Genomic DNA, 20,682 nt, shown 5'->3' with positions numbered 1-20,682 from the left:
CCTGGAGCCTGGGGGAGCCCTGCACACGGAAAATGCAAGGCAAGTGTTTGCTGGGAAAAACCAAACTGTGCAAAAGGCCCCATTCCAAAGAAACATCACCAAAAAAGCCCAACTCCCCACTGATAACAGAGAGACCCACCCTCAACCGCCACCAGGTGGAGGTCAAACAAACCAGGATGCTCTTCAAATTCAAAGAAAAGAACATTGACTACGGCAAGACAGCAGGTGTAATCCAGGGCTGCCCCCGACAGCCAGGCCGGGTGCAGGACGGGTGGTGGTCCTGGTACTGGGGCAGGGTCCTGCATGGCAGCCGGGAGAGGAGCCCTCCGCTCCCCTGCGCACTACCCCCCAGCAGCGAGGCTGGCTGCAGCTCCCACCCCAGGGTCCCCTGTGCCCCTCACAGACAGGGCAGGTGGCAGGAGCCATCCTGCAGGACCATAACAGAAAAGCACTCACTTAAAACCCTTAAGACCCTCCCCAAGCCCAAAGACGGAGCGTGCCATGGACACAACATCTCTGCAGCCAGGCGTGGGGAAGGGTGGGCGAAGCTGCAGGACCCCCAGAGCAGGGCTCTGCCAGGCCTGGGGCTGCAGCAGCTGATGTGGCGCCACGGCCCACACCGTCCAGCTCTGAGTAGGTAGCAAGGTCTTTAGAAGGCACAGGGTCTGGTTGGTACATAAACAACTGCCCCCTCTCTAAGATTAGACTCGAAATCTTAAAAAAGAAAGGAGGGGGGCCATAAAAGTAAACTGCAGACTAGGGTAAAAAGTTTGATATACTAAAGTGAAATTCTGAACAACTACCTTTGAAGACAAATATCCAAAATCTAGCCTGATACAGTCGAAAAAAGGAAAAGCAAATCTTCAAAGATTTGGGGCAGGGGGGTTAGTTCCAAAGAGAAGATCATCAGCCTGATCTACACCAAAAGGAAAATGTGAGAATGAATTCTAGTCCTCCATGCACCATGCCACGTGCTGGGATTCAGTGTATCTAAAATCAGCGCCATGAACCCGTTAAGGCAAATACCCTCAGGAATAAGTCTAAGCAAATCAAGTTACTCAGCTGGTGAACCTGGGGAAAGATGGGAAAACGCTTCTTCAGAGCCTTTTTTTAAAAAAAGCAGGCAGCTCCCCGGGGCCACCCTTACCATCGCACTTTGTTGCACGTCTGCGTAGCACCGAGCGGGGAGCCGGCCACCATGGGCACTTGGATGGGGCTGTGCTGTTTGTTCGTGACCAGATCCAGTTTTTCTTCTAACGATTTACAAGCAGCCTCTAGAGCTTGCAGCTTGGCCTCAATGCTATCCAATCGCAAGCATATTGTCTGGTTAATGGAATACAGGAATGACTGAAAGTGAAAAAAAGAAAAACTTTACAAAGTGCATCTCCAAGTTTAATGAAAAAAGTCTAAGGAACACCTGACAGCTATTTCCCAATTTCAACTGTATCTATTCCCATAGAACAATACTTAAATTTAACTAGCTCTTTAGTTATAAGCCAGACACACCTGAGTAAACAAAGTCACACATTTTATTTAGAACTTGACTATATAATCATGGTTTTACTTATATGTGCGGTTGTAATTCTTAATTACGCTGAAGTCTAAATAATAAAAAAAGTATGTAACCTTTACTATGCTATTATATTAGTCAGTAAATTTACACAACAAAACTAGCCAAATCTTTCAAACCACGAAAACAGATTACGTCTAACACCAAAACAGCGTGAAAACCACTGGCTGTGCATGTGCACGCTCCACCAACTGCCTTGGAAAGGTGACTAGATCATACAGATCATCTGGTTTTGAAATTTGGTCATGAGGTTCCCTCGGATTTTTCTCAACAGCGAGTTTGCCACCTAGTGGTCTAGGTAAAGAAAAGAGTGGTTTTTATGTTTGATTCTTATTGCTGAGTTGTCTCAATTACTAAATAAAATTAACCATAGTAAGCAGTGACACATTGCTCCAAGCCCCAGAAACTCATCAAAAATACAAAACGGACAGGAAATCTCTTAACAGCCCACACTTCCCATTTCTGGCACAGGTAACAGGGATACAGGAATACATTCATGCAAACATTAATTAGGTAATAATTCCACTATGCAATACAAATACCCTAAACTAGTTGACAGGGGGACTTGGGGTGCTGGTTAGCAGCAAGTTCAAGAAGCATCTAGTAGTTCAATTTAGTGATGAGCCTGGAGCCTGACTTGAGATTCAACATCTGAAACTGATGGAGAATTTGTGTTTGTCCTTTCCCTCTCCTTCCCTGCCCTTGACTTAAAGTAGAACCGCAAGAGAGGACGCATCACGAGGAGGAGCAGGAAGGCAGAGGGGGCCCCCGTGGGTCACTCGGGCTGGTCACGGACCTCAGCCCACAGGACGGGAGGAAAGGAGGGCCTCTGCTGGCACTGGAAGGCTTTTCCCTCTAACCGCTGCGCCGCAGCGTCCGTCAGGGGTCCACCCTCCTTTTCCACGGGACTAGGATCTACGGAAGATCAAAATGACAGCCATAGCACGCATCGGACCACACAGCTGACGTAAGGACCCGGGAGAGCAAGACAACGGATGTCCTTGCTCACTGCATTTTCCACGGAAGAGTTTCAAGACATGGTCCCTTTCCTAACACACAGGGCAGCACGGAGCAGCCACGCGGCAGGTGAAACCCAAGCGCGAGCCCAACAACCCACCCTGGTCTCAAGCAGTCACTGGCTCCTGACAAGCCTCTTCTCAAGACCACTAACGTATAAACCAAAAAGCTGAAGAAACAGACCTAAATCTGTCTCATTTGCAGACTACTCTCCACGGAAACGGTGCAAACAATCAACGACAAAGCAGTGGGTAAGAGAGAGGAAAACTGGCAATAGGTATCAGATTGAACCATATGCGCTGACCTATTAAAAAAGGCAATTTCACAAGGTTCAACCTAATACAATTCGTCTTGAAAAGCAATAATCGATGGCTGAATTCTTGAGATAAAACCCCTTATAACCCTACTATCTTTTAAAACATAGTAAAAACATATCATTTTAATTCTGATTTAGAAATGATTCTGACTGGGGTTTGGTTGCAAATTACCGTTATTTACTAATAAAAATTTCCAGACAAATTAGTAACACAGGAGGAAAGCAGTAGGGAATAGTATTTTAAATAAATCTTTTGTATACAAGACATATTAACCATAAACCATTCAAAGCTATGCTTTAAAGAATTCCTGGCAATTTGAAAAGCAAGTTTTTTCCCGCAGCACACTTAACTGTACCTGTTTTACGACAGCAGAACTGTGGCTGAATCTTTATATTGTTATTAACGGAGAAAGCTGCTACATAAATTATTTACAGTAAATGTATCTTTTGTGACAAAATTTTAACAGTATTTTATTTTAAAATATGATAATGCAGCCACCTTCTGTCCAGCTGGGCTGAAACAGAAATGTATTTTTAAATTACCCCACACGTTTAAACTTCCACTACTTCTCCTTGTTAACAAAATGAACTGAATATTTCTAAATGGATGCCCTGAATAGAGTGATTACATGAAAAGTCACTTTGATTTTCATTTGTATTGCTTTCCTAAATTTCTCATATTTCCTGATACTTATCTCTATGACTATGCAAACACTAGAACCAAACAAGTAAATTCAAGGATTCAAAAATGAATGACTGATTGAGTCAGTGGTTTCCAAGAACCCCATTAGTAAACCTTAAAATGTAGGTGACTTAGATGTTAGCTACAAAAGTGCTTCATCACTAGTAGAAAACATCAGCCTAACTGACTCCCACTTCCCTTCCACCCACGACAGCCCACAGGTCCGCCCCTGCAGAGCTGCGTCACACGGCAGCCAGCACCATCTAGACAGCGTCCATCCTCACGCCTTTCCAGGGGAAGACATGGCGTGATGCACTGGAAATAGTACAAGCTTCTTACCTTTATAGAAGGATCCTGGCAATTGATTTCTAGTCGCTGGCGTTTCAAATCAGGCTCATCTTCATCTGTCACTACCTGATTCTCCAATACAGCTGAAAATCAACGACAGAGACAAAACATCTGCCTTTGAATATGAAAGAGGGCACAGAACAGCTCTCAGGTTAAGTCAGTAAACAGTCCCCACAAGTTGAAGTTACATCTTTCAATGGCACAACTTATTTCATGTTACCTTTTTATGGTTTAAATTTAAAATTCTCAGCCAGGCAGAAAATAGGATTCCTCCTTAATTCCAGGAAAAACTGCCAATGAATCAATCCTAATACACCAAATCTAGGTTCCCTGTTCAATGCTCTATTAAGCTACCCTGTTTGGATTTCAGTATGGTAGAATCTAATCAAGTAATAATGATTTCTTCCCAACCTAAAAATAGAGTCCCATCTGATGGCTAACTCATTTCAAAAGCAAGACTACTCACTGATTTTTACATTTTCTTAGATGTTGAGAATCAAAATACTCTCAAACTGAGCATGCTCGGTCATGCCAAAACCTACCCCTTCCTACACGCAGCTGAATTCCAGGGTCTCCACCCATTGGCAACTCCCACCTGCCGCTCCTGGCTTCCCCGAGAACAAGCAACGGCCCAGACACAAGGCCTGCCGCAGCCAGGCCCCAGCCTCCTTTCTTTCCTCTGGACTTGACTATAAAACAGTCTTAAAAATAACCACAGAATGAGTAGAAAAATGGGGGAAGGAAAAAACAAACAAAGGCATCTAGTGTTCTTTTTTACTTTAATTGCTCTTTTTCACTTTAATTATTATTCTTGCTATTTTTGTGTGTGTGGTAATGGAGGTGTCAGGGATTGATTTTGGTGATGAATGTACAACTATGTAATGGTACTGTGAACAATCGAATGTACAATTTGTTTTGTATGACTGCGTGGTATGTGAATATATCTTAATAAAATTAATTTTAAAAAAATAATAATAACCACAGAATCAAAGGCCAGAACTGCCCCAGTCCTCTCTGTGTCCTGATTAGGGCCTGCTCCTTTACCCTGGACACTGCCAAATTCTAAAAATTTACATATTTACAATCACAGATAAAATTTCAGTCAACACTTCTTATTTAACATTATACCATGAATCTATTTCCATTTTACAAGGTTAAGTGCTTGGTGTCTTTTTCTGAGCCTCTTTCTCCATGCTCCCACTACGGTCACACAGAGGCAGATACAGCACACAGACATGGATCCGTCCATCTGTCTGAATCTTTCTTCACCACTCAGCAAAGTCATACGGACAGCCCTCCAGGCCAACAGCTTTATCTCTCTTTTTGACAGTAGTACCAGTTTGTGAATCTATTCTACAGAAATGAGTATATAAGAAAAAAAATACAAACAGATGCTCAGTGTGACCGTGCACATGCACAGAAGAGGCCTACTATAGCGCCTGGAGTAGAAAAATGAAAAACCTGGTGTTTGTCAACTGAGAGCTAACCCATACGTCCACCCCTGGAACGTCATTGTACCCCCTTCCAAGGGTGCAGACGGGGTGCCTCGGACAGTGCCATCCAACCATGTCCCCACTCGTCCCCATCAAGCCTCCTCCCGGGCCCCCAATCCCTGAACAACTGCACTTTGGGGGTCCCGCCTGTCTCCCCGAAGCCGATCCTGGAGGAGTCGGGGATCACATCAGCTCGCCCTGCGACGCCAGCAACACTGCCCAGCCTGGCCTGGGCTGACCACACCCCCGGCACCTGGCCCGGGAGGCTGTATACACATTTGGGTAGAGCAAGTCTTTCTGGCATCCATAAGGGAGGGCCAGGCAAGCCAGGGAGAATGTCCAACAGTCAGGCCTCTGAGGCCTGCCCCACCCCGTCAAAGCAGCCCCACTCCAACATGTTCCATATTTTGAGATTCCAAATAAGAGCTCGGTTTTTAAAGAGTATCAACCCCTTTCAAGCCTGTGCATACTAGATGATTCATCCCCAAACTCTAAAATTTTTAAGACTCTAAATAGTCCCATCGATCTAACATGAACCTTTCCCAGAGTCCCAAGCAAGGGCAATAAATTATCAAAAACTCTTTCTTACAGAAACCAGCCAAGGGTCAAAAGTTACAAGAGGCCCACTGCTTCCCAAGGGCCTTGTCATCAAACATTGTGAATCCCCAGCAGCAGGGAATACCTCCACCATCTCCTCATAAATGTTTGCCAAATGAATTCTCATTTAATCTAATAAAAGGAAAGATGTGAGGTCAAAGCAGGGATGGCAAAACCCATGACTCTAAGAGTCTGTGGTTTGTCAAAAGTCAGATCTCAGGACCTTCATCAAAACTTGCTGAAGTCCAGGGCACCCAGCACTCCTTATTCTAACCTTTCAGTTCACTGAAGAGGGATAAGTGACTTGCCCTGGATCACAAAGCTCATTTCTTCTCACCAGAAAATAAGGATCCACGCCCCTTAGCAACGTGAGGCCCCTCGGTGGTATAAACAAAGCAGCAACACAGATGCTCAAAAAGAAACGGGCCGTGGTAGGAAGGCAGAGGCACACACACTGCATCCGAACAGTCACGGCCTCCGGGGACTGGGGCTGCAAGTGACATTTATATTCTTCTCGGTACTTTGCTACTTTTCACATGCATCACATTTTATAATTTTGCCTGCATTGCTTTTAGAATTAGACAAAAGAACTCTGTATTAAATTTAAAACAATCATAATTAACTAGAATGAAATGCCGGATGGAAATTGCAAACTTGCATAGGTCCAGACAGGTCAAGTCAATATAACTTCTGAGAAGAGCCTGAAAAGTGTGTGCTTAAATGGAAATAAGAAAACCTGAAAGGGCACAGGTGCCAACAATTTAAAAGCAAATATATCTCCAGGATTATGGGAAGTTTCTTATTTCTTCTATTTGTTTGACCTCAAAATTTTGAAAAGCTTCTATTTTGGAAATGAGGAAATATAATCTTAGTCTTAAACTCAGCATGGTTGTCACGTGTGCACCAGGGCGCTTGCTGTGGGCGTACAAATTCCTTAGGGTCAGAGACTGCACCTTATTGTCTCCAAGTCTCAAAGATCCTCTCACACAGGAGGTTACTAGTAAACAGTCAATAAATTGCAGTTTCCAGTTACTCCGAGAACAGCGATGGAACAATATTGAGATTAGAAATGATTTCTCTAAGTCTTTTTTGACTGTAATTTACAGAGAAAGAATTAGGGAAGGAAGCAATCAGAATTTTCATAGGTCTAAAAATGCTTAAAATGTACATAATGGGAACATTTTTCTCTTGTAACACTGCAGTGTGTGCTTTCTCAAGGAGTTATCATCAGCCTACCAAACATTAATGGATTTTTAAAAAATCATTGCCTGAAATGACCATGCTTCTTATAAACAAATCAGAAGCAGCATAAGAGAAAAACCTGACTAAAGAATAGCATTCCTGAAACATTGCTTTCATTTTCTTCAAGATTGCTCATTTAATTACAAAATATTTATAATCCTCTCCCCTTTCAAACCACAACTAACTTGCTAGTGGAGTTTTTTCAATTAACATACCAAATAGATCATACAAAATAGACACCATACTTCCTTATGAGATTTCTGAAAATTCTCGTTTCTGTGGGAAAAAAAAAGTTAGCACTTCAATTCTAATGTTTCAGAAAAAATACCCAAGCAACCAAAATGTTCAGTGACTTAGTTGTGCACTTGTCACTTTAAACTTAACAGAAATATGAAATACATAAAACCATGAGGTTAAAAAAAGGAGGAAACACATAAATCTTTTTCTAAAATAAAAGGTGTAGACAAGGATTTTGATAGACAGCATTCCTGAAATTTAGTGCTTCATTTCTAAAGGGTCTCCTTAAAACAAATATTTAGTTAAGGTTTCAAAGTAGGCTTTGGCCTTTACGTCAAAAGAAAAACTATCAGTCACAGCAAAAGTTTCGGGAGAAAGCTGTTCTCACACACAGTTGGTGGAAGAACAAATCAATAAAGTGTTTCTGGAAAATGTGTCAGTTATCTTGACAAAGCTAAAAATGTACACAGAAATTCTACTCCTGGGAACTTACCCTACAAAAACGCTTGCCAAGATACATGCACAAGGATCTTTCCTTACTGCTGGCCCATTTAGAAAAGAAAGATGCGGGCTTATGGGTGATCCCTTATTGGCTGAGGTAGATGCGGGCACACCTGCCAGTGGACACTCTGTGGTTGTTAAAAGAATGAGGTGGATTCATCTACACTACCGTGGAGACATTTCCACGACACACCACAACAGCGAGTTACAAGGGGGTGTCGATGGAAGGGAGTTGAGGAGCAGCACGGGCCGTGTGGCGGCAGGAGGGAAGCAGAGACTGCGTGTGCGTACACTGGAGGGGCGGGGGGCAGTGGCATCCACAGGGACAGTGCTGGGGGCCCCACGGCCGACCAGCAGCGGCTCCCCCAGGGGAAAGGATTCAGGAGCAGGAGAAAGCCGGGGGCCGAGACCGCGGGATCTGAATTTTCAACACAGAGCATGCCTCACTTCTGCTGCTTCTTGATCTGAAGGAGAGAAAACTATTGGAACAGCTTTTGATTTTGTGAAGAATAAAGAGAACAATGTTTCACCTACTGTCCCAAAGCTCTGTACCTGGGTGGTCAGGACTCAAATCCTCCACTGTAATCTGAACCACATCCGCCAGGTCCTGTTCCGACATCATCCAGAATGGTCCAATGGTGGGCAATCAGGACAAGAAGAAAGTCACAGCTTGACTGGGCTTCAGTCACCTGTTAAACAGAAACAGAAACAGGAGAGGAGCGTTAGCAAGCTGACCCGAGACATGAGGAGAACACCGAGCACGCGGACGTGAGAGGACATTCAGATCGCTGTGTCCCTAATAGAGGGTCTGACTTGCCCCACACCACCAAAAGGCTCACACGCTGAGAGTTAAGAAACCGCTCAAATGCAATCCTCATGGCCTCTTTCCCTCACCACCAGACCAGCCCCTACCTGAGAGCCTCGCTTTCCAATCCACTCCTCCTACCACTCCAAAGTCACCTTCCAACCCGGGCTTGAACACACCACCCGAGCCCCAAGTCTCCAGCGCTTCCCTCCTGCCTGCGGCAGCCACCTTAGTCCTCCACCTGCCCCCTGCCATCTCCACGGCATCCCAGGTGCCGTGCACCGCCCGCCTCCACGTCCCACACCTGCCTCCTGTGTGGGCTCCCTCCCACTCTGCTTCTGCTCCTCCCGCTGGGGCAGGTACCGAGGCAGTTCCCGGGCTCGGCTCAACTACAGCCCCAACACGCGGCCTTGGTCCTGGGAAAAGTCCCCATCCCAGCCACCAAACACACCCTTCAGGAGCAGGGGCCATCTCTGCTTTCATTTCTCATCCCTCAAGCCCAGCACAGTGTCTGGAACAGAGTCAGTTACTTTCTCCCTGCTGCTGGAACATCTTGATTAGGTCTCGAGAGACCTAGACAGACATTTCCCAAAACGATGAAAAACATATCCTTATATTTCAAATCAAGCGAAAATACATTAAGAAATGATACACGATATGAAAGAACAACTTAAATGGGCATTTGAAAAACTTAGAAATGAGATAATAGAACTTAGGAAAGAATAGAAATAAAAGAAGATAATTTTGGAAACCAATCATTTCAGTTAAATCATTTAAAAGACTAACCTAGAAGGAATTCAAGAGCAAACAGGATAGGGCCTTAAGAAAAACACAATGTAAAAATAAGGAAATTAAAAAAAAAAAAAAAAAGAAATGAAAAAGGCCCAAGAAAAAGTAGCACAGACGTCAGGCAAAGAAGATCCAACATACCCATTAAAGGAGGCCCTAAAGAAGAAAACCAAAGCAATGAAACAGAATACTAAAAACCATAATTCAAGAAAACTCTCCAGAAAACAAACAAAATCTTTGGAGCTACTTATTAAAAGCATGCACCACAAACCCAGGGAAAAAAAATCAACCTAGAACAACCAATAACAAGACACAAAGAAAAAAATTCTTTAAGGAAAAATAAAATCTCCTTTAGACATCCAGACAACCATTCAGGCAAAATAAAACAGGTAACTTAAAATGGAAAGAAAGTTAGATTAGGAGCCTATAACAGAAGAAAACAGATTATCGCATTTAAGTTAATCAAGGAAAGAAAAACAGGAATAAAGAATTTCATACCCAGGCAAAATGACTTTCTAGTATAAAGACAGCAAACGTTTATCAACATGTAATACTTATACAATATTATTTCCATAAACTCTCCCTGAAGAATCTGCTAGGAAACAAGCTTTACATAACCAAAACGACTTGGAGAGACATCACTTTAAAAAGCGGTTACAGTGAGTACTTGATATAAACTGACACATAAAACTCAATCTAAATGAGGAATATAAATGGTTGTCGCATTTATGCAATGGCTACATGCAAAGGGAAGCAAATGCCCGTGGTCCCAAATCTGAACTGAAAGTATGAACTGGTGTGTGTGTACATATTCGCCACAGACACCACGATCAACCCAGGAGCAAGGCGTGTGTCTAGAGCTCAGCTCGTGCTGCAGAAATACCATTTCCCAGGAAAAGCGAGCCGGGCTTCTTGAAGAAATGGCTGATTCCAGATTTGAGGTGGGAATGTGCAAGGCGAGCCTGGGACACCTTGTCATACAGCAGGTGGGACAGTCAAAGACTCCAGGGTGGCAGCCAACTCCAAGAGCCTCCTGCAGGCCAAAGAAACACGAGCTCCAGCCTCATCAGAAACGACAAAGGATTAAAAGAGAACCATTTTTTAATTTATGATTCATAATAACGTAAAAAAATTAATCACTTTTGGAGGATGCTAGGAGAGTTTAATTTTTTAAATGGTAATAAGGACAAAGAATCCTGCCTTTCTATACCAACTGTACCACTGGAAAACCAAATAGTAAACTATGGAAAGTTTCTCTGCATGAGACAGTTATGACACCATCATTTTGCAATCCCTGATGAATTAAAAAAATCTAGTCATTGAGCATCTGTGGCTGTTAATATCACAGAAAGACAAACACACATTATCTGCTGGGCCATGAAAACATAGTAACATTTATGAAGTAGCCTTGCTCCTACCAAAACAAACTAAAATCTTGACTCTGATTATGCTTCTAGAGCGCCACTACTACCCGTTTATAGGGAACACAGAGGTCAGAAGAACATACAAAACTACCACACAGAGAAGCAAGCCACAAAATCAAAATACAGATTATGGGGAATTCTACAGACACATTTATCATTTGGGTTAATCAACAAATAAACTGCAGGGGGTGTGGGGGAGAGCCAAGGGCTGCCTATAAATTAAAACAGAACAATAATATTTTAAAATCAGGCAAAATGAAACAGCAGTGTTAAGGAATGCACTTTGGGTAGGAAGCCTATAAACGTAAGCAAACGAGTGGCTTCTCCGAGAAGCGAGGCGGACGCTACACTTAGGGTTAGGGCAGAGCCATGATTAGGAGCAGCCGAGGAGGGCCGGGGTGGGGTGGGCAGGCATGTCACTCCTAAGTACCAATGGTGTCCACCACAGAATAACTAATTAAAATACTGTTTGTTTTATGCAACTTTCTATAATTGTGCTACGTTTAATTTTAAAAAAATTTTTAAGGCAAAATTCAAACACACTGGGGAAAAAAATACTTCCTACACATACACCAAAGGGCTACTTTCCTTTCTTTCAAAGGACTCCAAAGAAGACCAATTGACCCAATAAAAATGAACCAAGGAAATGAGAGGTGAACTCACAGAAAAAGGCTTTTGAACACAAGAAGATATTCAATCTCAAGCATATTTCTAAAAACACAAATTGTTTTAAAACACCAGTTTTCACCTAGCAGGCTGGTGAAAATCGCAGTCTGCTATCACAGCTTGTTGGAAGAGTATTAGGAAGTAGCAACAGGCGCTCCTGTGCGCTGGGTGGCAGCGCGAACCGGACAACCCATTTCAGCAACCAGCTCATAGCTATCAACATGTCAAATGGCCCCAGCACATATATTCACATATTCATGCAAAAATCTACGTACACAAAAAACTGAGGTACTGTTTTTAGCAGCAAAAGAATGGCTATAACCTAAATGTACATCAGTAGAGGAGCGTTTAAAAAATTATGGCATAGTTATACAATGGAATACTGCATTACTGTTACCAAGAATGAAGCAGATCTAAGGAAAGACACATAAAATTCAGTATTATGTGCAAATAAACAGAGAACAATGTGCATAAAATGCTTTTTAAAACAAGCCAGACTAAGACAACCGGCTGATGAACTCACTGCCCTCCCCTCTACGTGGGATCTGATACCCAGGTGTGTAAATCTCCCTGGCAATGAGGGACATGACTCCCGGGGATGAGCCTGGACCCAGCCTCGTGGGACTGAGAACATCTTCTTGACCAAAAGGGGGATGCGAAATGAAACAAAGTTTCAGTGACTGAGAGATTTCAAATGGAGTCGAGAGGTCACTCTGGTGGGCATTCTTATGCACTATATAAAAACCCCTTTTTAGGTTTTAGTGTATTGGAATAGTTAGAAGTAAATACCTGAAACTATCAAACTCCAACCCAGTAGCCTTGAATCTTGAAGACAATTTTATAACCACGTAGCTTCCAAGTGGTGACAGTGTGATTGTGAAAGCCTTGTGGATCACACTCCCTTTATCCAATGGATGAAGGATGAATAGAAAAATGGGGACAAAAACTAAAGGGAAAATAGGGTGGGATGGGGAAGGGTGATTTGGGTGTTCTTTTCTACTTATATTTTTTATTCTTTCTTGTGTAAGGAAAATGTTCAAAAATGGATTGGGGTGATGAATACACAACTATATAATGGTACTGTGAACAGTTGATTGTTCACCATGGATGACTGTATGGTATGTGACTACATCTCAATAAAACTGAATTTTTTTTAAAAAAGGGAAAATACAAACCTTGGTATTCTCCTGCTAGCGTCAAAATTGAACTGACAATATAGATGCTCTATGTGATAAGAAAAAAAAAATCATGCTAGATATGTACAGATCCCCTCTGGGTTAAGATACATAAAGACTGACAATAGACTGGCACATAAAGAGCAAAAAAGAAATTTGTGGGTTTTTTACTTTTTACCCTTTTATACTATTTGCATTTTTATCATATGCATTTATTATCTTTTTAAAAAATTTTAAAAGCCACACTTTTAAAAACTGATCAAATAAATATATAGCTATAAACTATGGAGGAAAACTCTCAATTCCAACTTCAATTACCAGAGTCACGTTCTGCACATGCTGGGGCCTGCGTCCGACTGGGGTGTTCTCTTTGCTCTTTAACCTTCGACCCCGGGAACTGCTCCAGGGCCTCGGGGTCAGGCAGGCCACACTTACTGATTTAGGAGAACCTGTCAGGCCTATTTTGAAACTGTGTGGTCATGCTGAATCTGTGTCCTTTAAATGCAGATTAACTGGTGGCCAGTTTGAAAATCCAAGTTACAGATACCATACAACTTCTTTTTTTTCCTAATTAAGAATAAAAACAAAGATTATTAGCAAGATAGACTAAACTTCTTAAGGAAAGCAGTCTTCCTTAGATCAGAGATTGCTTTAAGAATCTATTTAAAAAAAAAAAAAGCTATGGACCCTTTCCCAGGAAAAAGCACAGACAGACAAAACTCTACCACATTTCAGAGACTTCATTAATGCCAGAGCTTGCTGGCTGCCCACCCCAATACCTGTCCTTCATTTGCTCAGTCTAAGGGCACATGGCACCAGGTACAGCCTTCACTTCCCAGCTTCCCTTGCAGCAACGTGTGGCCATGTGATCAAGTTCTAGCCCCTGAGCTCTACTCCCCATCGCCTACTGGATCCCAGGGCTGAAATGAGGCTGGGACAGAAGAGGCTGGAATGGTGGAGCCACGACCTGGGAGGTGGGAGCCTGGGTCCCTGATGTCCATGGATGGCCACTTTATGCGAAGGGAGCATACCCAGCCACCCAGTTTAAAACAAGACTTCGGAGTGTGTCATGTGCAGCCAGACGTCAACCTAACTGATACACCCCGGCACCCGGTCCTCAGATCCCACACCGAGCACCTGCCCCGGGTAAGTGGCTGAGGAAGTCGCTCTTCAATGCCCACCACAAGCTTTTTCTGGGTCTCTAGAAGCTCTGAGAGTGGCTTAAGAAACTGCTCTGAGCTCACTATAAAATCCTGAATCCTAACCTCTTCCAAATGAGGACACCACATACTATCCAAGAGTTTACTCAAAACGATTCTGTTGCCAGGATGGAGTCATTTAAAATTCTGCAAACAGAGAAGGTTTGAGGAGAAAAGATGAGGGCAGCAGGCCCAAGAAAGCTGGAACCGAGCGATGCCTGCAGTTGCCATTCTGGCAAACGGAACGCGCCGTTTCTCAGAAGTCCTGGGGATAGTCCAGTCTTATAATAAAACAGCTGGACTAAGCTTAACATTCAGTAACGTCTCTTGCTACAGCTACTCGGCCGAAGCCCACCACGTCTGCGAAGACGCGGCTTCCGGGGAGCACGCGAGAAACAGAGAGCTGGCAGCCGAAAAGAATGACCCGCATGTGTGTCCACCTGACACAGCAGAGGACACCACTGGGAAGCCAGCGACACGAACGAACCCCGTGGAGAGTGCTCCAGGACGGAATGTTGGCAGAAAGGAGTAAAAAAGGCCAGCTGCCGCACGCATGGATAATGTGATCTCAGTTCTCTAGATAGTGCATGCATGTGTGGCTCTACACCAAACGTGTGCGTGAGTGTAAATGAGAAGACGATGGTCTGGGATGATACATACCAAACTTCAGAGCACTTACCTACTGGAGAAGGGGAGGTACAGACAGTACGAGCTGACTTTTCAAATTGTTTACAGTTTCTATAAACATGTATTAGTTATTTATTACCTGTGAAACTTTTTCTAAAACAAAATGGTAAGTACACAGAAGAGGCCAACTTCTCAGATCTTGATAAATACCTGAGAGCCTCCTTTAGCCCTGCCTGAGCTCCATCGCTCATCCCCCCACGCACGTGGGTCCACACTGCTGAGCATGGCTGGAGAGACAGAAACCACTTCACATCCACGGCCACACCCCGGAAGCCCTTCCCTGGCCTCTAACACCTCCTTCTCCTGGATCGCTGGCTCCCACCTCCTCCTGGCTCTCCAGAGTCCCATCTCTCCTTCCCTTGTGCTCAGCTGTGGGCCCTGCTTTCCCCCACAGAATCAGTTCCTCCAGCGGCTTCTGGAGATGACCAGGTCATGCTCCCATCCACTCCCCACGGGCACCGTGCATGCGCCTCTCAGTCCTGTCCACACCATGCTGCCCTGTCCATTCCCCAAGAGCACTGCACGTGCTCCTCTCAGTCCTGTCCATGGCCACACTGTCCCCAGTCCACTCCCCACGGGCACCACCCCGTGCTCCTCTTGGTCCTGTCCACGCCATGCTGCCCCGTCCATTCCCCACGGGCACCACCCCGTGCTCCTCTCAGCCCTTCGGCATCACCCTCTGAGCCTTGCCAGTATACGTTATGCCATGGGTTTTCCCACCGCCCTCCATCTGCAGCCCTATTCTCGGCCTTCAGAGACAGCCCCTGAGGCTCGTCCTCCCCCTGCCACCTCCCTGTCCTCTCCTTGCTCCCTCCCAAGCCCCCAGGTCACCATCCCACCCACACTGCCCCAGTCCAAGTGCCCTCTGCATCCACTCCGACTCCACTCTCCCGTGGCCATCCCATGGCCTCCTCCATCTCTTTCTTGGCCCTGCATCATCTCTCTGGCGTGGGCTGACCTGGGCTCCGGGCTTGGACCTCTTCTTGGCCTGTCCTGGCCCCTGGCGAGGTCACCCAGCCTTGGGGCTTTAAACACCCCCGCGGGCACAGGCCACGCACACGTGCCTTCCAGCTCAGCCCTCCCAGCTCCAGGGCCACCTGGCAAATGGCTGCCAGCCAACTCCCGGGGTGACCGCCCCAGGGGTCACCCGTCCAAACTGAACCCGTGCTCCTCCCGGGCTTTCCAACTCATCTGCAGCATTACCCACTCCCCAGCCGCTCAGACCAAACACGTTCCAGGCCTCCCTGGTTCTTCCTTCTCTCTCAGCTGGTCTCTCAGCACGGGTCTTCCCAGCACCAGCCTCTGCCTCATCCTCCCCTCCAGCGCCACTACGGGTCCAAGGCCACTGCGTCCCGTGTCTGGGCACACGCAGCTGCCTCCTCGTGGCTCTCCATTCTGCCTCTGCCCCACCCATGCTCTCACGGCAGCCGGAGGGACGTGTCAGTGCACACATCAGGCCATGTCCCTCCCCCTTCCAAAACCCTCCGAAGTCAAAATGCCTGGTGACCACCAGCCCCCAGCCCCCTTCCCTCTCTACACAACCCCCTAAGCCCTCCTTGCTGGAGCATCACCCCGGCCCACTGGGCTCCATGGGCCTGTCAGGCACACACCCAGCTGGGGCCTTCAGCCGCCCCAAGCACCCTCTTCTCCAGCTACTCGCACACCCCTCACCGGTCACCAGTCTTTGCACAAACATCGCCTTCTCAGTGACCTGCATGGCTGAACCCCCGCCAAAAACTGGAAACCCACCACCACCAGCACCTTCCCTCCCCAACCCTGCCCTGTAGCCTGGACTTATCTAACTTGCTACTTATTTCAAAGACTTATTTTGCTTAGTATCTGTCTCCCCTACTAGAACATAAGCTCCAGGAGGGCAGGACTTTTCATTTTTTGTTCCTTGACTAACATAGGGCCTGGCCCAGGCTGGCACTCAGTAAGTATGGGTGCCATGAATTCAGTGAACATTCTGTTAAAGGTATACACCAATGCACAATTATGAATTGTCAGCATTTTTATCTAAAAACCATGGAATAAGGTCTTCAAAGTTCTCTGTGTCTATATTTTTATTTCAATGACTTTACCATAATTAAGTTACAAATCTATTTAGCTGATGAATATAAATTGCTGTAAATGACACATTAGATTGTTAACAGTGAAAACAGAACCAGCTGCTCATCTATTGTCAACAATAGATACTAGCAGCTATTCTTCAGCTGAAATACATAACTACAAATACACTTTCAATTTTGCTATTTTTTTATTATTTTGGACACCCATACAGTAAAACCACAAAGTCACTAAAACAGGAACACAAGAAAAGCTGGACTGTAATTCAGCACAAAACTGAGCTTGAGCAGTAAAGGTTAAAAAAGAAAATGCTACAGATTATCAGCTCTCCTTATACGAAAGAAGGTAGCAAGAGAAAAGTGACTTCCCGGACTCTTTGTCACTGCATGGGCCGTATCAGGACGGGATTCCCTCATTACTTTAGGGCACACATTCTTCCCAGAGCTCTCTGTCGTGCTGATCCTGGTCTGGACAAGGTGGTTTCCACAGGACGCGGAGCAGCCAGAGAGCCGACTGGCTCTGCCAGCATCTGCACAGCTGTCGCACACGTGCAGGGTGACGAGTGGGGGGACGCAGCCGCAGGCACGGCCAAACGACTGGCACATCATTTACACACCCAGCCGAATGTACCAGGTCACTGGCCAAGAGGCCTGGGGTAAGGAGCTTCCCTCCACCAACCGGTACACCAGCCGCAATCCTAAATACGAGTCAGGCGTCTGCAGGCAGACAAGTGCTTGGCCCTAACGAAAGTGACAAGAAAGGCACACCAACCCTGGGGTCCGGGCACGGTCCCTGCCGTTCCAGGTCCCAGGCCCCCCCCCGGGCCTCGGCCCTTCCATCTCGTCCACTCCTTTCTCCAGACTCAGCGGCCACCTGAGTTGCGTGCCAAGCCTACAGCGCCGTAAAACTCGGACAGTGACTGTGCTTCCCAACTGAAGCAGCGGCTGAGAACTGTTATCTCTCCTGAAGCAAAGAACACATACAGAAACGAAAGCTCACTCCACATGGTCAAACCATTTTTGGGTATGAGTGCAGTATTAAATAAATAAATAAAAAGTCAGTATGAAGTAAGTAAAGGAATCAATTTTTATTAAACTGAGATGTGAGAAACCCTTAGCTTCCATTTTTAACCCCAGATCAGTCTGGGGCAGAGGTGAAAAGGGGGCTTGCAAAGGATCAAATAGGGAAAAAAAGAGAAAATATTACTATAGGTGACTGGTCAGGTACCAAGTAAACTAGAAAATCAGGAAGAAGCAAGAAATACCTCTTCCTATGGTCCTTACTTACTCTAAGGAAAATTCAGCAACACCATGTCTTCTTCAAGTTGGCCCCTTAAAACTGTTTCAATTTAAACTTAGGAAAAGAATGTCAGACCAGCCTCTGAGATCAGGCCCTTCTCCCTTACAGTTAACATGATTGATTAAAGGGAGATTATTTCCCGCTTTTACTCATGCTTTTCAAAATAGGTAAACCTCCTCAAATGTAAAGCACAAATGCTGGGTGTAAGCTGACGTCACAGCACCCCCATGTCCCCTTGATGCCCTGAGGTGATCTGGGACAACAAGCGTCACCAGTCCGGTGTCTGTCTTCGATTTGGCGCACCCGAGTGAGAGAAAAGACTGCGATTAGCACAGCAAGACCAGCTGCACATCATTACTTTCCAGACATCTTTCTGGACACACAAACACAGCTGTAGGTTTCCAAGAGTTCAAGTACATACGCTTAAAAATCATAAGAAATCCAAATGATGTTGGGAGGAAAAAAATCAAAACTGTAAGTGAGTGATCAGAATCAAACCTTAGCACATTAATGTGAACACTTCTAGCAAAACATCTTAAAAGGCCTGGATACTTGAAGGCAGAAGTTCTCCCCACTACCCTCTTAAAAAGGAGTCAGGCCCCCAAAAGGCCTGTGCTCAATAGTCACTCTCAATAAAACAGAACAGAAAATGTTTGAATATATAAAAATTACAAAAATCAACCCATTACATGTTCATATACAAAACATTTTTCATGAAAAATAACTATTTTCTAAAACAACAACAATAAAACCTTAGGGAGAAGAGTGGTATGGTTTAACATCGTTACAGCTCTCTAATGTCAGTCTTCACAGGAGCCAGCTGGCTTCTCCACCCCGCCTTCAATCTGCTGTGACGTTCCAGTGAGAAGAAATTCTCCGCAGACGTGCAGTTGGAGAAGGGAGGAGCTTTTCAGTAACCTCTGAATTCAGATACCTGTTGACATTCTTCTTTAATACTACACCAAAACTCTACAAGTGTGTTTTTTGTTTTTTAATTTTATTTTGTTGTTGTTGTTGTTCCTTAAAGGCTAGTTGCTATGTGGAATCTGAAACCATATTGATGAACTTTAAATACTTTATCCTTTAAAATTCACAGGTCTGTCTCACACTTCAAACAGCTCTTTTGCCCAGACACGACTTTATAACATACTGCATTGGTCATTTGGAAAATACCAGTTCACCGAGTTATGCAGCTCTCCCCAATGCTGTTCATTATGTAACATCCAAACCCTCTTGCTCATTAATGTTAGCGCTTTTCTCATCAGAAAAGTCTTTTAAGTATTGAAAAGCTGCCAGGCCCACGGTGGCAGATACAAGCTTCCCAAAATTCCTATTTTACTTGAAAGCCCAAATGTTATTATGGGCAACAAATACTGTCAATTGTTTTCCTTGAAGTGGCAGGCTAGCTTTGTTCACTTAGGATGAAATAACCATAGTCTGTGAGTTATATTTTTGCAGCAGTACATGAAAAAAGGGGCTAGTTCAGCCAGCGACTCAAACCAATCATCACACATCAAAATGCAGCAGAAGTGCTCCACGAGGATCTTCCATTCCATCACAGAGAGTATTTGAAAGAGGTGTACGCAAGAGTTGAGATGTACAAGAGTAATGATTTTTACTGCTTCAGCAACGACATTCTTAGGTTAGACTGGCTTTTGTTTTACCTGCGAGCCCGTAGCAGTAAGGGATACAACGCCTACAAACCCAGTTTGGTGCCTCCGCCCTGCCTAACGGGCTGGGCCCAGCAGCTTTACCCGTCCTGATTCGGCACCATCGGTGCAAATGCCAACACAGCCAAAAAGCCAAATACCTCTCAGTGTGGTCAGGAAAAGTGTTTCACCCTCACAGACCCCCATGGAAAGGTCTTGGGGACACCCCCAGGGTTCATGGACCACACTTTGACAACCACTATTTTTAGGTATTATACTTCTGGGAAGAAAGCGTAAGAACCATGTATAAGTTAAGATGAACTCAGACAGCTTTGGTTGTAATATATAAACCATAAACTCAGTTAAAAGCAACTCTTACTTGATATACCAACTGTTCACATAAACGTAAATACACTGTAAAAACCTGCATGCATCTTGCTATAGAGTCTGAGCTCAACATTTTTAATACCCATGCTTTATTTCTTCCATGGTGGCTACTCAAGTCCTTGCACTATGAAGTATTTATTCTGATAATATAAAACACAACATCTGCCAAAAATGCAAGGGTACAAAAATGTACAAGGAACTGTAGGTTTGAAGACATTAACCTTATTTTTCAGTCCTATGAGAAATTGTAATGCATCCCCGTGAACCCTTTTACACAAGTAGTAAATGTTCTTACTACCCTCATTCATATGTTCCCTAGAAAAACAAGTCCTGAGCATTGTACTAACCATGTGACTCAAGGAGGGGACCTGTTAATTAACGTACCGAGCAGCTCCAAGTGAGTAACAGTTACACACCCACGTCTTCTGCTTAGCCAGGGCTAAGAGCAGGTGCCAGGAAAGTGCCGACGTGAGCAGCCACCCGGTCTTGGAGGGGACAGAGGTGAGGCCATGGGTGCAAGGCAGCTGGCTGG

At 44.8% G+C, this 20,682-nt stretch overlaps 1 protein-coding gene across 3 annotated transcripts in view; it reads right to left on the bottom strand.

Moving 5' to 3' along the window:
* The window catches only part of LOC119518439 (BTG3 associated nuclear protein), a 153,709-nt gene that overhangs the window by 118,840 nt on the left and 14,187 nt on the right, over positions 1-20,682 (bottom strand). For all 3 annotated transcript variants that reach the window (XM_037815575.1, XM_037815576.1, XM_037815577.1), the window contains 4 exons: positions 13,181-13,429; positions 8,556-8,692; positions 3,925-4,016; positions 1,148-1,347 (listed from right to left, as the gene is read on the bottom strand). In XM_037815575.1, the coding sequence (XP_037671503.1) occupies positions 1,148-1,347; positions 3,925-4,016; positions 8,556-8,625 (362 nt within the window). In that variant the 5' untranslated portion in view covers positions 8,626-8,692; positions 13,181-13,429. Of the gene's footprint in view, positions 1-1,147; positions 1,348-3,924; positions 4,017-8,555; positions 8,693-13,180; positions 13,430-20,682 lie in introns of those variants that run through there.

This window comes from Choloepus didactylus, chromosome 22, assembly GCF_015220235.1.
Source record: "Choloepus didactylus isolate mChoDid1 chromosome 22, mChoDid1.pri, whole genome shotgun sequence".
Classification (NCBI taxonomy): Eukaryota; Metazoa; Chordata; class Mammalia; order Pilosa; family Megalonychidae; genus Choloepus; species Choloepus didactylus.
The sequence above is the reverse complement of the archived record's forward strand: the minus strand, read 5'-3'. Positions and strand labels throughout refer to the sequence as shown.